The sequence below is a fragment of the Coloeus monedula genome (genome assembly GCF_965178545.1).
Source record: "Coloeus monedula genome assembly, chromosome: 6".
Taxonomy (NCBI): domain Eukaryota; kingdom Metazoa; phylum Chordata; class Aves; order Passeriformes; family Corvidae; genus Coloeus; species Coloeus monedula.
Window position 1 is genome coordinate 48,254,462 of NC_138786.1, and position 15,873 is coordinate 48,270,334.

At 36.9% G+C, this 15,873-nt stretch overlaps 1 protein-coding gene across 4 annotated transcripts in view; it reads right to left on the reverse strand.

Annotated features, from left to right (window-relative positions):
* TTC7B (tetratricopeptide repeat domain 7B) overlaps positions 1-15,873 on the reverse strand; it is a 129,564-nt gene that overhangs the window by 73,381 nt on the left and 40,310 nt on the right. For 3 of the 4 annotated variants that reach the window (XM_082284520.1, XM_082284519.1, XM_082284522.1), the window contains 3 exons: positions 10,941-11,019; positions 8,771-8,943; positions 4,552-4,615 (listed from right to left, as the gene is read on the reverse strand). In XM_082284520.1, the coding sequence (XP_082140646.1) occupies positions 4,552-4,615; positions 8,771-8,943; positions 10,941-11,019 (316 nt within the window). The remainder of the gene's footprint in view (positions 1-4,551; positions 4,616-8,770; positions 8,944-10,940; positions 11,020-15,873) is intronic. The other variant, XM_082284521.1, reaches the window with a different exon arrangement.

Sequence of the window (15,873 nt, forward strand, 5' to 3'; positions counted from 1 at the left end):
GCAGTTACTGTAAGGGATACAGAGAGATAGTATCTGGCACTAATTTACAGATAGAAAGAATCACCAATTTTATATATTAGTGGCAAGACTGATGGACCTACTTTTAATTACTTCATTCTAATCCCATAAACTAAGTTATGTATTTAAAATTATTGAAGAGTTCTCAGAAACAAAAGAAGGTATATTTTCAATATAATGGATATTCATCTTCTAAAATTTCTTTTTACTTTTTGTGTGCTAATAGAACATATTAAAAGGATCTTCAAATCCTCTATTTCAGTTTCCATAAAATAAGGCTATCAACTTCTTTTCTCATCACAACATTATGACACTATCATCTAACTTGTGAATGGTAACATGCCCAGGATAACCCACAGTCACCTTCAGCAGTTACTACAGAGAAGTGAGAACTGATCCTGGTTCTGGGCACAGCTTTGGAATCAGGCTGTTTGCAGTAAGAGTTTACATTTTCAAATCCGTTTCGTGAAAGGCACATCGCAAACCTAATTCCTTAAGTAAAGTGTTCCTTTTGGGAAGGAAGAAAGCTGAGCTAGAAATGGATTAAATTAATTGACCATGTTCACAGAGAAATCATGTTCAAGAGTAAATAACAAAATTTGGGTCTCAGAGTAGCTAGTACCTTACTGAACAACCCAGTGCTTCTCCCACTTTACCATCAAGCCTCTGAAAACACATTACCTTCCTATCCTATCTATTTCTAGTTTTCTTGGTGTTTAATATTACCACTGGTACAAATGCTAGTATATCTGGTAGTCTGAAATCAGAAGTCAAAGATACTTCTCTCTTCGCTTCCCCCTCTTTGTTTTGATTTCACAGGGCATGGCCCCCTTAGTACATTTACTTAAATACACTAAATTTTAATAGGCAGCTTATTTTCCCCTCTTTCAGATGCAAAAAATGACACACACTAAGGGATAATAAATTTTTTCTCTACTTTAACAGGGTAACATTTTAAGCTCTGAACATACTCAATAAACCTTTAAAATCAGAATAATTAAACAATGAAATTTTTTCAAAGAGATACATGGAATGTAAAATGCACAGACATCTCAGGAATTATCAACTGAATAATCCACACCTTGGTTTGAAACAATCCCACACATACACACATACAATCCCCACCCCCCCACACACCCACCCCCAAAAAGACATTTTGCTTTCTTTTGATCAAGAAGTCTTTGGCTTTTCCTTTTTAAACTGCATAAATATTTAGTCAACTTCAAGAACTTCTTTTTAACTCCACCTCTAATCACTATTTGACTCAGCTCCTTGCAAGTTTTGAACAAGCTGTTAACTAGCACTTCTTGTGAAACAATGGTTGACAATGCCAAAGCACAAGGATGTCTCATAATTATCACAGATATCTTGTGTATTTGAACAATCATTTTCTTGATAATTATAAACCAGAATGTACGTAGGAACTTACATGCTCAGTATTTCAGAACTGCCGTGGTCTCAGACACTCTAAGGTGACAGTTAAGCAGCAATGTGTCATCTGGCCACACTTGCACACTTTAAGCCTGCAACACACTTGAGCAGTATAACTCAGTGCAGCCTCAGTGGGAGGAAGGATACGTTCAGCCATTTTTCCACTGGTTAAGAATCACACCTAAAGCTGAGCCCAGGAGGTGGTGATCAGTGACACAAAGTCCAGCTGAAGGCCAGTAACTAGCAGTGTATCCCAGAGACTGATACTGGGCCTGATCCTGTTCATGAGCCCAAGTATGTTTGCTGAACTGGTATGTCAAAGGGCTGTGCTGCCATCCAGAGGGACCTCAACAGGCTGGAGGAATGACAGGAACCTCATCAAAACCTTCAGAAAAGACTTGGAAGTGCGAAGTCCTGCACCTGGGAAGGAACAAACCCGGGCACCATGTATGCTGGGGGCCCCCAGCTCAAAGGCAGCTTGACAGGAATGCACCTGGGGGTCCTGGTGGACACCCAAGGTGAGCAGGAGCCAGCAAGATGCCCCAGCTGGAAAAAAGGCTATTGATAGCGCAGGCTGCATTAGCATCAGTGTTGCCAGCAGGTCGAGGGCAGTGATCCTTCCCCTCTGTTCAGCACTGGTGGAGGCCACACCTGCAGTACTGGGTCCAGTTCTGGACTCCCCAGTACAAGAGACATGGAGCTACTGGAGAGAGTCCAACAAATGCCAACTGGGATGTATTAGACACCAGAGTATCTATTCTATGAGGAAAGGCTGAGAGAGCTGTGACTCTTCAGCCTGGAAAGGACAATGCTCAGGAGGGGATCCTTATCAATGTTAGAAATATCTAAAGGGAGGATACAAGGAAGAGGGAGCCAGGCTCTTTCCAGTGGTGTCCAGTGACAGGACTAGAGGCAACAGGTACAAACTGAAACACTGAAGGTCCCCTCTGAAGATCAGAAAACTTTTTTTTTTCTGCTGTGAGGGTTAATAAGCACTGGCCCAGGCTGTCCAGGAAGGCTATGGAGTCTCTCTCCTTGGAGATACTCCAAAGATGTCTGGACAGAGATGCAGCCTGCTCAAGATGGCCCCGCGTGAGCAAAACAAAATGATCTCCAGAAGTTCCTTCCAACCATAATCATTCTGTGATTCTGTTATCACAACTCAGCTGATATGCAGCAACACATACATGCACTGTAACATGAGGATGTCAGATCATAGAACCACAGGATGGTTTGGGTTGGAAGGGACCTTTTAAAGATCATCCTGCCATGGGCTGGGAGACTTTCCACCAGACCAGATTGGTCAGAGCCCTGTCCAACCTGGCCTTGAATAGGGTTTTTTCTTACTAATTCACAGACAATGAAAGTAAGGGATCATACTACTTTAATAACACAATAGCATATAAAAACACCAACGATTACTCAGTCTTCTCTTAGTGTTACTTCTTTCCCAAATATTGGTTTCAGAATCATAAATCACATACTACTTCACAACTACTACAGCTAGAAAGTTAACATGCACTGAAGCTGGAATAACAGGTCTCAACTCTCAGAAAGGTAAGTTTGTAATGATGAATATTTTTATGCTTAATCTTCCCCTTTCCCTCCTCCGAAACTAATTTGAACAAATAACTTAGCCAAAGTAAGTCAATCATGTCAAAGATTTTATACTCCCCCGAAACAAACTCTTTTGCCTGAAATAACCTGCAATAATTACTGTAAAAAAAGAAAAAAATCGAAAGCTTGCTAAAGGTATATGCTCTACAGTGACACCATTTGATATAATTAGGCAGAGCTAATTCACAAAGGAAAAGCTGTAAGTAACCTGAAATGACACTTAACAAGGCAGTACTTTTAATTTGGTTTTTGGCTTCTTAATGATATGTAAGGAACTACACATGCAAACACAGCAATCTGTAGTCAGATCTTGCAGAACTGGGACTGCTTTCACTTCATGTCAAGACCACAGTTCACATCAGAATTCTGTACATCTTCACTGCTGCTCAGGCACATTACAGAGGCACAGGCAGCACCTCTCAGTGGTAAGTATATGCTGCAGCAAAACCAACATATGATATGTGAAAATCTTTGCCCAGTTGATTTTTCTGTATTCTGAGAATCAGAATCTAGACAGAATTTCTAGATTGTCATGAATATTGCAAGGCAGATCACTAGGAATGAGGAAAGTAGTTAGCACTACAATGTAAGTATCTGCCACTTTAAAACAGTTAAACTAGGACAATGTTCACTAAAATGTTCTGATCCTATTTAACTGTAGCAAAACAGAAATTATGCCAAAATATGTAAGCATTTGAACCACCTACAGAACTTAAAAGACTGCATCTCACTGATGTGCAGTGAGACAGACTGCACGATGCCTGAGACTGTACAAGTTTCATCCTACCAGTTAAAAAAACAGCAAAAGCTCCAGCATTTCATTTTACATGAGAACATAAAACTGACAAGGTATGAGAATGTCAGTATGTGGCAGTTGATTGATGGCTAGCAGAAAATATAGCAGGTGGTTAAAGGTCACAAGTAGACCATTGAAAGGAATCATTTATTGAGGAAATGGGGACATTTAAAAAAAATAAACCAGTAGCAAAGACAGAATGTCAGTATAATCAAAAATCATTTACAAATTTGAGTGACTGAAGTTTAATGCACAGTGGAAGGTACTTTTTGGCAATGTTTATTATGCTCTTCTAGTAGTTTTTGATTTGCTTTTTACAACAAAAATAACTTAGATTTTTTGTCTGTCTGAATAGCAACCAACTGGCGTAACAGTGGTTCATACTGGTAAGTGATGTCAAATGAAAGACCGGGCTTGTCCACCTGCCTATGGCTGGAAGGAGGCGAGGTACAGCCAGTCCAAAGGAGAAAAACTCCATAACACTTGCAGACCTCATCTTGCTGCCTCAGAGGAACAAAAACTTGAGTTTCAGTAATAACTGCCTGCTTTCCTAACACAAAATGAGAGATAAGGCAAAGTAAGGCATGGGGGGGGGGGGGGGGGGGAATGTCCTGTTTTAATTTAAAAAAATAAAAAACAAAATAAGGAAAACACACACAGCACATGCACATTCACTCTATTTTACCTACCATAGATTCACTAATAAGCAGCAACAGTAAGGCTTCTTCTGTATTTTCTTGAGGACAGAAGATGCTGTTCAAAACGAGAATTTAATTATTTAAGCAGAACACATTACTTTCATGAGTAGTTCACACATATATATTAAAAGCACTGTAAAAACTGGAAAATGTCCAAAAAAGAAAACAGAAAGTAACTCACATAGAAAAATCAATTGGTTAAAATGCATTTCTTTGCAATGCTCTATATTTTCATTTCAGAAAAGTTGTCTGAACACAATAAACGAACAAAACTACCACAGCTGTCAGAGTTGGACTCATTCAAAGACTCCAAAATTGAACATAATTTGACAACTATAAACACTAAACCCATAGTTTAATTAGCCTCTTACACGTAATCTGTCTGAGCTGAATCTACATCACTGACTCAAATGCTGGCAAGAGGAAACTCTCGCACAAGAACAGGAGAACTTTTGTGGTTTAGGCAGTATGTAGAGAAATACTTCTATCAGTCTTTCATGAGATATGCTTGAGAATTTTTTCCTGATGCATTCAATAGCTATGAATATTTTTAAATAGAGCCATGACAATCTCCACCTGCTTGCCATAACCACTCTTACTTCCAAGCAATAGAATTATTTGTTAGTAATGAAGCACACTTCCTTTTAACTTAATGCTGAAGGTCTGCATAGGACTAGTTTCCAGACTTTACTGCTTTCTCTGAATACTGGATGCTTTCTGAACACTCTTCTATGCTGGTGAACAGACAGCAGTAATCTGCACTGGGTACCTGACTGGCAGGAATTAATTCATCCATTCTCATACACACAAAAAATTCCCCCAAATCAGTGACTATGTTTTATCTCTTCAGATTTCTTTCTCTGAACTATTTCTGAATTAGCACAAGTACTATTTCCTGTTAATTCAGACCATTAGTTTCACAATTAACTGTCTAAATGTAGAAAATAATTTGCTGTTAATAATCAATTCTTACGGTCCTAAGGGTGTTTAAACTACAATACATTATAGACAGGAAACAAAATTTGTCTGACATTAAAACATCTTTTGGGGTTTTTTTAAAGCACTAGAAATATAAGCAGTAATTAAATCCCTGAAAGAAAATGGAAACTAAAACACATCTGAACTCCAGGCAGGTTGAAAGCAACATTGTTAATGTTGTGGTAATATAAAACAATACATTGTAATGTATTGTGGTAATATAAAACAGCTAAGACCCCAGGGCAGCTGCTCTGTTGTTGTATTTTTATTTTTTAATCAATGCAACTGCTCACCAGATTTTTAAGAGTATTCTAAATCTTAGAATACATTTTTATTATTACATAACAAAAAAATTTCAAAACACAGTTATTCGTGAACAAGAACCACCCACGATGAGGAATGAGGAGTGATGAGGAAGCATCAGAGTGATCCTTATTTAACAATCCACTCTTCTATGCAGAATTTAACAACTTGGAAGAAGATTTAACCTGACCAACTGACAATGGCATCCAGAATGCAGAATAATGATTGGAAAGAGCTGCTGGAGAAATTACTTTCTCAGAGAAAGAAGGGATGTTGCCCCAAAGAGAACCACTAAAAAGTCACCTATCAAAACAAAAGCAAACATTATTTTCTCTTGCAATTTCAAACATATTTTCATAGTTATATTGATGTTTGACTCAAACAGTGAAGATCCTCTGTGTGCAGAAATTAGTGAGAAATTTCCTTGACCTGTCTAAGCAAAAAGTTCAGTTAAGTTGGCTGAACTCAGACATTTTCTGTCTCCTGATAGAGGCAGGCACGTGAGTAAACTAATTTCAATGTAACAGGGCAGAGCAAAAGAGGCAACCAAAAGCATGAAATGGCTATAAACCAAAGGCAAACCATGAAAGTTATGCTCAGTTGAAGAACTTATTAAAGAAAACTGAAGAGGCAATTACATAGAGATCTACAAAATCATAAATGCTATTAGCCAAATCACACCCATAATCCTCAAAAGAACACAATGCAGTTATCTAATATCAGGCAACACAGAAAAAACCAGTGCATTGTAGAGTCAGTTTTGGTGGTCAGAACAATACCTAGGAAAAGATTTCCTACATATCTGTCTTGCTATTCATTGTCTTTGATACTTGCTTTCAATCACTACTGGAGATGAGATACTTGGCTGGACATATTTTATGTGGTATGGTATTAACCAGTCTGATGTGATGGAAGGACTTAATTACATGCTCCATTGAAATTGTGGAACTCCTTACCTGCACATCCCAAGAACGAGAGAACTAAACTGAGCAAAGCCCCGCTTTTGCAGGAAGCATGTTGCTATGAGTTGAGAATGGAGAACATAAGTTTGAAAGACTGAGCCCAAGAAACCTGCTGTAACTATTCTTGATCCAGGAAGGAGAATTGCTAGAAGTCTTTGAAGATAAAGGCCATTCTGCTTAATAATAGTAAAGGCACCATAATTATGTGGGCTTGCTGCTGTGTAAAATATTCCTTAATGGAAATCTGCAATAAATACAGCTAAACAACTCAAAATGGTGTCATACTGCATGCATTTATGTTACAATATAAAGATACTGTGAACACTAAAACAAAACATCCCTCCATTATGTAAGCAGGGCTACTTCTATAATCAATCTGCCACAGAAGCAGACTCTTTGGCACATAACAAGGTCACTTTATGGAAAAAAGCTTTCATGTTAACTAATAAGGCATATATGCTGTAAGAGAGGAACAGACTGTTCTTTAGGATTTGCTGTGCAATACCAAGTAGTTTGAGTAAGAAAATAATTAAAGCTGCATAAAAGAGATTTCCTCATGTCTGGGCAATAAATGCACTTCTTACAGCAGTGATCAAGATATATTCACAAAAAAAGGTACTTCCTTTATACAAAAACATGCTGCCTGCATGTACAGTTTACTAGTTATGTACTTGCAGGGAAACACAGTTAGTTGTTCCGGTAAACTGATTGTTCAACTCCGTGCCTGTATCTCTTATTAAAGCTCAACAGACTGTTTTTAATAACTTCACATCCCAGAGCTAGTCAGACAAGATTGAAACTATAATCCCACAATGCCTGACTTTTAATCCAGATGGACAACAATATAAACGAAAAACAATAATAATAATAATAACAACAATAATACATTTTTGTATTATAATATATATATTACATACATATATATGTATATATACATATATATAAAAATGTATATATAAATGTATATATATAAATATATATATTATATACATATATATGTATATATATATATGTATATAATAATACATTTAAAAATACATTTTTGAAGAAAGAGGGTCAAAAATTTCCCATGGAACAGACAACGTGATCTCGTAAGATATTCCCAGATCATAGGGATTTCACAAAATCACTGAATAGTTAAGGTTGAAAGGGGTGTCTGGGGATCAGAGCTATTAACTTCTATGAAAAATTTCAAATTAGAGGAAACAGCTATCTATATCTAATACTAACCCTAATGGTGATTGGTTTGGAAAAAAAAGTTACATTTTCAAGAAGGAAGAAAACACACCATAGCTACTCCAGAATTTGCTATGAGATATACCACACAAAAATGATCCAAAAAGTATCACTTACCTGATTCAAGGGAAGATTAAAACTAAACAAAAAGGTGGCATCATAAAGAAGTGCCAAAACTCATCTAAGATGATTAGCTGTAAGGTAGCTGCCTTGGGAAATAAACTACCTTTGAAACTGCTAGATAAATTTCTAGATATGTTTTGTTTTTTCATAATGCTTCCTGGACCAACTTGACCATATGGCTGAATCTTTCCTTTCTATGATAAAGCAGGATAGATGCCTAGAAGCAGCACACGACTTTTAAAATGTGCAATATCGGATTTGCCATCCAGTCCATGTTTTCTTTTTTACCCCATGCATAATAAGAGATATTGAATATATCATATACACCAGAATAGGAAAAAAAGAAAAAATGTCTACAATTTCTACAAAAATTTCTACAATTGAAAACAAAAGGTCTAATGTATACAGTGCAAACTTCCACTTGGAGAGCCATGTTTCTTCCCTAGGTCTCTTCAGAGCATCTATCTATCTGTCCACACAGCATGGGAAACATTCCCATTCACACTGCCAAATTCCTTCTATGTTTTCAAAAATATAAACTAAATTACCCAGTGCACTGGGTAACAACTGCAGTTACAGAAACAAAAGAGGCAGAAACTCAGCCATACTTTTCTCCAGTGTATACCCGTGGTCTTCTACTGAGCGCATAATTCTTAGTATTTGAACCCTTTCGAAGTGGATCATCGAGGGGTGACTGGTGAGGAGGATCTTCCAGTGGATTCCAGTAACTCTGTTCACACATACCTCGTAACAAAATTTCTGCAAGTTGTCTTGCTATTGTCTGTAAAAGCAAAAGATAGATATTTTCCCTAGAAATGCTGAACACAAACTCTTAAAAAATGCTCTGATTTTTTCTAATGAAGACTACTTATACAGAATATATTTTTTTATTATACAACATCCAAAAAACCAGGCATGATGCTGTTTAACAGGTAAAAGTACCCAGTTCAATTCTCTAAACACAAAGAAAAATAATGGCAATAACAAACAATTTTTCAATTTTATTAGTTAAGTTCAGATACTTCTGAAGTATAAACAACCCAATTGCTGCTCCTGAGACAATCAATAACCTAAGATGCTCAATAACCTCTACTGCCTTGGTGGCATCAGCCTCTATAGACCTGAAGCAGCTGCTTGCATGACAGAGACCACAGTGGAGAAGCTGTCCACACTGCAGCCTGCTAAGAGAACCACGGTGAAACAATGATACTCCCTGAAGGAACTGCAGCCCAATGGAGGGACCCCATGCTGGAGCAGGGGAAAAGTGTGAGGAGTAAGGAGCAGCAGAGAGGAACTCACCACAACCCTCCACCCCTCATGCACCACTCAGGGAATGGGAGGGTAGGGAGAGGAGGTAGAAGAGTCAGAAGTCAAAGACTGAAGTTGAACCTGAGAAAAAGGGGGGGGGGGGGGGGGGGGGGGGAAGGTGTTTTAGTTTTTGTCTTTGTTTCTCATGATCCCACTCTCTTTTAATTGACAATAAATTAAGTTAATTTCCTCCAAGAAGAGCCTGTTTTGCCTGTGACAGTAACTGGTAAGCAAACTCCCTGCCTTTATCTCAGACCTCAGACATTTTCTAGCTTATTTTCTCCCCATGTGTTAAGGAAGGGGAGTTTGAGGGCAGCTGGGTGGGCATCTGGCAGCCAGACAAGGTCAACCCGCCACAGACAGTTGTGGTCTGTGGGCTGAATGGGGCTTCTGACAACTAGTACTTGAAGGTGCTGGTGTTAGCTATTGTTAAAGCTCAGCAAGAGTGAAACAAGGTTGAAAATCAGCATGAAAAGGTTTATTTTGACTATTACTGTCACCATATATTTAACTGTAGAAATACTTACATAAATATTTTTAATTAAATAATACTAATTTAAAGCTTTTAAGTCATCCTGTAATCCATAACTATCAAGTTAATCTCCTCTTTAATGTTTCATACACATGCAATAGAACCTGCACAGCTACATATCACAATGATGAAAAATCAAAGATTTTCTACCAGGGCAGTAGAAAGAAGGCAAGATCGAGATTTGCATCAGAATTGGCAGAATTTCCCAGTAATGTTTCCCAAAAACAGATGTGTAATGTTTAAGTCACAGACAGCACCATACAATCTGCATCTTCCACCTTAACTTCTATACCGTAAGAAGCCCTTCATCTTTTTTATTAAAATTTGCAATATTATCCCTGTGCATTGAAAGTCTATTTTTCAATAATTTAAATACATTTACTAGGAATCAGTTACTGAATGAATTAAGAAACCACTTACCTTCCTTACTACCAGTTTGGAAGTTTTAAAGGCCCAGACTTTTTATTATATAAAAGATTCAAGTTTCTGACAATATAAGTAACAAATCTTCATGATTATGCTTTTATGGTTTTCCTTTAAGAGGCTTTATAAATTGATAGCCTTCAGCTTAATAGAAACCACACAAAAATTATGCACTCTTTTCTCACCCCCACTACCTTACGAAAACATGAAACTACATTGACTCATAAATAGGGCAATTATAATCAAGGTTGAAAACATGGTCACTCAGAGACCAGTCAGGTTCTAATTATAACCACATATAGGAAAAAATCGGGGAGAGACTGGGTACCAAACATTCCTTACTTTAATCATTCCCTTAAGCCAGGAAATGTAACCTTACACAGTGTTGGATACCAGGTCCTTATCAATATGCTACGTATCTGACTATTTTTCTCTAACTCATCCATTATTTTTATGCTTTCCCTGCCTACCGAAATTCAGATGCTACAATAGGAAAGTGGTTTAATATAACTTACCATTCGCAGGTTTTGTGTAGTTCTTGTTTCAACAGCTCTTAGTAACTCTCTAAATCTACCAACTCCTCTTGTCAAGTTCCTGTATATAAACATAGAATTTGACACTATTCCAACTTGGATGAAGTAATACCTTAAAATATTTCTCAATAAAGTTGTTAAAATCCATGCTACTTTCTTTTTTTCCCTTCATAGCCTCAGTGCCTTTCTGTGAGATAGATATATAGAGGTATAGATATAGATACATATTCATCTGGGAACCTCAACACTGATTACTGTAACAACACTCCTTGACAGTTTATTGAAAACAGGGACATTTTCATGATCAGTAAATAGTTCAAGGGAAGGCAAGGAAAAAAGTAAGAAGCAACCACCTCAAAGAGAAAAAACTAAGTTGTTCTCTTTGCTACAATAGTTTTAGTTGTCAATTACATTAGGCTTCAAGTATAAACTTTGAAAAAAAATCCATTTTAGCTGCCTCTTGACATCTTAAAACAGGGAGACTAAAAATGAGTAAATCTTGTAACCCTGAAAGCAATATAAAACATAAAATTTTGAACTCCTTTTTAGAAGGGAAAGAGCACAAACACATTAAGGCCCACTGTGTGGCCAGAAGAGAACTGGGGGATCAGTGTTCTGTTCTTGACTCTGACTGGCTTTTCATGTGGCTTCTGCAATTCAAGTTTCTCCATCTACACTTCTTCCACATGTGCTGCCTAAACAGCTTTTGCAGAGATTGAAGACCCTCAGAGGCATCATTGATACTAACAATTTTAGCAGATCTGAACTTTCTTCTCAAATAATAGATTATATTGAATGATCTTACAGCTTTACCTTTTTTCTCACCTCTTTATCAGTTGTTTGGAGGTTTTATTGCACATAAAAGCAGCTGAGAGTATTTTATTTTATACTAATACGATTTGTCTTTGAACTGGTGAAGGACTGGGTTAGCTTTTTGCTGACCTGAACAACTGAATTCTGCAACCTGAACACAACAATAGGACAACCATTTCACTATTTCAAGTTCAGTCAAGAAACAAAGTATTTGATCAAAAGTATAATTTGTCTCAAATCATTGCTGTTACATCATATATTGTCTTAAGGTGTGATGTTATGGGCAAGTTGCGTAGCATTTACCCAAGACAGAGCCCAAAGAGACAAGAACTATTACATATTGTGTAAGCTTTCTGTAAGTAAGAACACTATTGCACTGCACTATAAATCAGATGTTAAAACTGCCTTCCTTAGTTTGCTGTCTTTCTTTAAAAATATATTTAAAATACTGATCTTTTGAACTGCAACTCCACACAAATTCAAAGAAAGCCAGCATTTTTATACAGATATTTCTTTCAATTTAGTTGCAGAATACCTGAAACTAGTGTGTGAAGCAAGAGATCTTGCTATAGGACTGTAGTACTCCTATCACTTTACCTAGAGACCTACTCATTTATTTTACTCTTCAGATTACATGACAGCACTCATCTCTGTCCTGTTTTACATAATAAAGGATTATCAGAATATTTCAGAAACTTTAGTTTCCACACATCTTTCACTAGCATGACATCATCTTTCACTGGCACAAGTTCACCTTCTAAAATACTTTTATATAAAAGCTCATTTTAAAAGAAGTAGCATTTCCAAATAACAAAACCTGTATGAACAGCTTGAAAGTTATGCCAAAGTATGCCACCAGTTGGCTAAAAAGAAATAATCACCTATCACACAAGAAGTAAAAATTGCTTGTGAAAAGCCCACATGCTACAGCAGAGCTTGACCATAGCGGGACCAGCGAGTACATAGAAAAGAAAATGCATCTTGTGTAAACATCTGCATGAAAACGGCTGTGCGAAAGATTATATTGATTTATACATTTCACACAGGCAGGCCTCAATAGCTGATGACTATTACACCAACTTCATACACTAATGAAGGACAGATAGTCATTAGGCTAAATTTCAAGAAAACCTCCAAACTCATTGGAAGCTAGATACATTCAGCACCTTTGGAAAGCCAAAATGCATATCATCCAGTAATACCACATTCCAAATATTTTAGAGAGCCAAAACCAGTCCACTGGAATCCCAGCTTTAAGTCCTCTGGTCTAAGTGCGTATTTCCCATGAATGGAGTTATTTCTCAAAGACTGTATTGCAAAGTCACAAATGTATCCTTATAACAAGATTTTTAAAAAGAAAATAAAACAAAAACAAAAAACGAAACAACAAACCAAGAAAGAAAACCCCAACCAAGCAAAGCAGACGCCAAAAAACTGAAATGCTCCCTGCAAAATTGTCGAAAAAGAGTTATGAGTAAGAACTTGTCAGCTTGAACTTTTATTTTCCCAGTGCAGATGAAACATATACTATGTAGTAGAACTTCAAATCACAATTAACTTCATGAAATTTTAGGAATTGGTATTTTTTTCCATATGTAGTTTATGTCTTTTGATGCGTAACAAGAACAAAAACAAAACACTTTATGAAAAGCATGCAACTTTCACAAGCCCTTAAACACTTCATGACAGGTTGCTATTAGTTACCTATCACACTTTTTTAAGCATCTGCAAGGGACTGAAAATTGTGACTGAAGTTCTACTGTATCATGGAAAAAGCAGTAAGATTGTACAAGGAAAAAAAAGCAGCTAAAATACAGAATTAGCTTTTGCTTCATAAAGCATTTAACAGTTATCCACTGCACAAGTCAACACAAACACAAAACAGACTTGTCAAGCATCTTCTACGTAAATTTAATAAAAAACAGACTTCAAAACTACAATCTAAATCACCCTAAAATCGAGTTAAATGCTTTGAGAGACAAGAAATGAAGCAAAATATACCATGAATAATATGGTAGATCTCCACACCGTACTGCTTTCAGCAAAGTACATTTCCTGTATTTGTTAACATTTTGTAACATTGAGGAGAAGAGTGGTGGCTATTCTGGCACATGGTTTTCCTTCCTAGCCTAGGACACACACAGCTTTTACCTGCTTTTCACTACAATGTGCCTTCATGTCAGCAGCTCTCGCTGTGCTGATTGAATGCCAGAGCAAAAGGGCACATTAACTTAGACAGCAACGTCCCACAGTGCCTGTAAATGACTTTGAGATCCCTTCCTTCCATGGGACAAGGGATTTTAAGGTACCTTAACGTTCAGTTGTAACTGACACATTTTCAGTGATTTCAGACAAGACAAAGACAGCCCACAGATGGACACTGATAGTTACATACATGTGTTTATATGACTGCCTCCTGCCAGAACATGCTCAAAGCAACTCATTTGAATTGCATTTTTCTCATTTTTAAAGATAATTGAATGTTTGATGCTTTAAATCGTCAAGGAAAAAAAACCCTTACTTTGACTCTTTAAGTAGCCCTCTGCCAGTTAGGCTGAGAACCAAGATCTAATGAAAGTCCATACAGACATGCCTTTAGGGCCTATTTGCATCCTTGTGTCTACATATTTGCACCCTAAGCCACAACAATTCATGTTAGAACCGAATTAATTATTCTCATACAAGACTGACCTCACTTCCCGCCTTCTCTTGTGTTTTCTGTCTCTTTCTGTCTATACTTAGAAAAAGAAATGCAATGTTTGTAAACTCATAGGTATGCTGTAAGTTTTAAAGTTTGATTTTTTCTCCCAAAAACTCAATATGAAAGTAAAGAAAGGAATTCTTTTAAAGGTAAGGAGTAAGGGCAGCCAAAACTCTTAATATGCATGCCAATCAGAACAGTGACATTTTAGTAACTTCAGTATAACTGACATGTTTATAAAAAAACATAAGGATTAATATCCATACACTCTAACTAATTTGTTTTAGCCAATTAAGAGTCATTTACACAGTATTAAGGCCAGAAACAATTTCACATTAAAATAAGTTACTACATAAGCAAAAAGCAAGAAATGTGACAAAGCAAGAGATTAACTCTTAAGCAGCAACAGAACAGCCTAATACCAAGATATGCTGTTTACCATAGTGCTTTGTACAGCCCTACAAGATGAACTAAAAAGAAAATAAATTAGGACTGCAATTCTATGGCTCTCTTCCATAAATTTCATAAAAGGCCTGCCCAAATGGACAAGGCTACATACTCTGCACAACGGATGGTGCTTTGGATGATTGTGATTAATGTCTGTGTCTGTTTTCTGTTCATGTTTAAGAGGGTGGAGAAGAAGTATAACTTAACCCACAATTAAAAAAACACCCTGGGATGCATTTAGATACCTATCTATGAGAGGCAACATACTTGCAACTTCAGACAGTTCTGTTTTCACTCTCTTCCTTTCATACTTACACTCTCAGTACACCCACAATCGATACAATTTTCACAAAACATTAATTAACACAGGGCATTATTTTCTGAATAAAATGTAGAAAATCCCTAATTTCCTGGCAGAATCTACTTTTTTTTTTTTTTAAACCTACTTTAAAAAATGTTCGTGGCACACTTCTCATTTTATCCATTGTTACCTCATGTAGAAAGAAAATTCCCAGATTTCTCAAATTCATTACAGAAGATCATGTTTGCTTGATGTTTGAAGGTTCTTAACTGCTGTTTGGGCTTATAAATAAAACATCTTCAGTGTGCCATTACACTACACAAGCTTAAGTATTTGAAAAAGCCCAATCAAGCAGCAATTCTGGCATTCATGCATTCAAAATGAAAACACTGCCCAGACTGCAGTTCCACTGGTAGGTAGTCCACCTAATGGTTCACTGTGACCTGAAGAGGAAGATCTCATCCTCCCCATTCCCATCTCTTAGTGTTTGTTCCCTTTTTCCACCATTCTTCCTTTTTGATATCTTCCTACGCTCACTTGCCATGGTCCTATCTCATTTCTGACAGCCACACCAGCCATTATCACACCTTCCAATGAATCAATTCTTCTCACCAGAATGAGAGAAAGACAGGATTTCTTTGAGAACAAAAAGA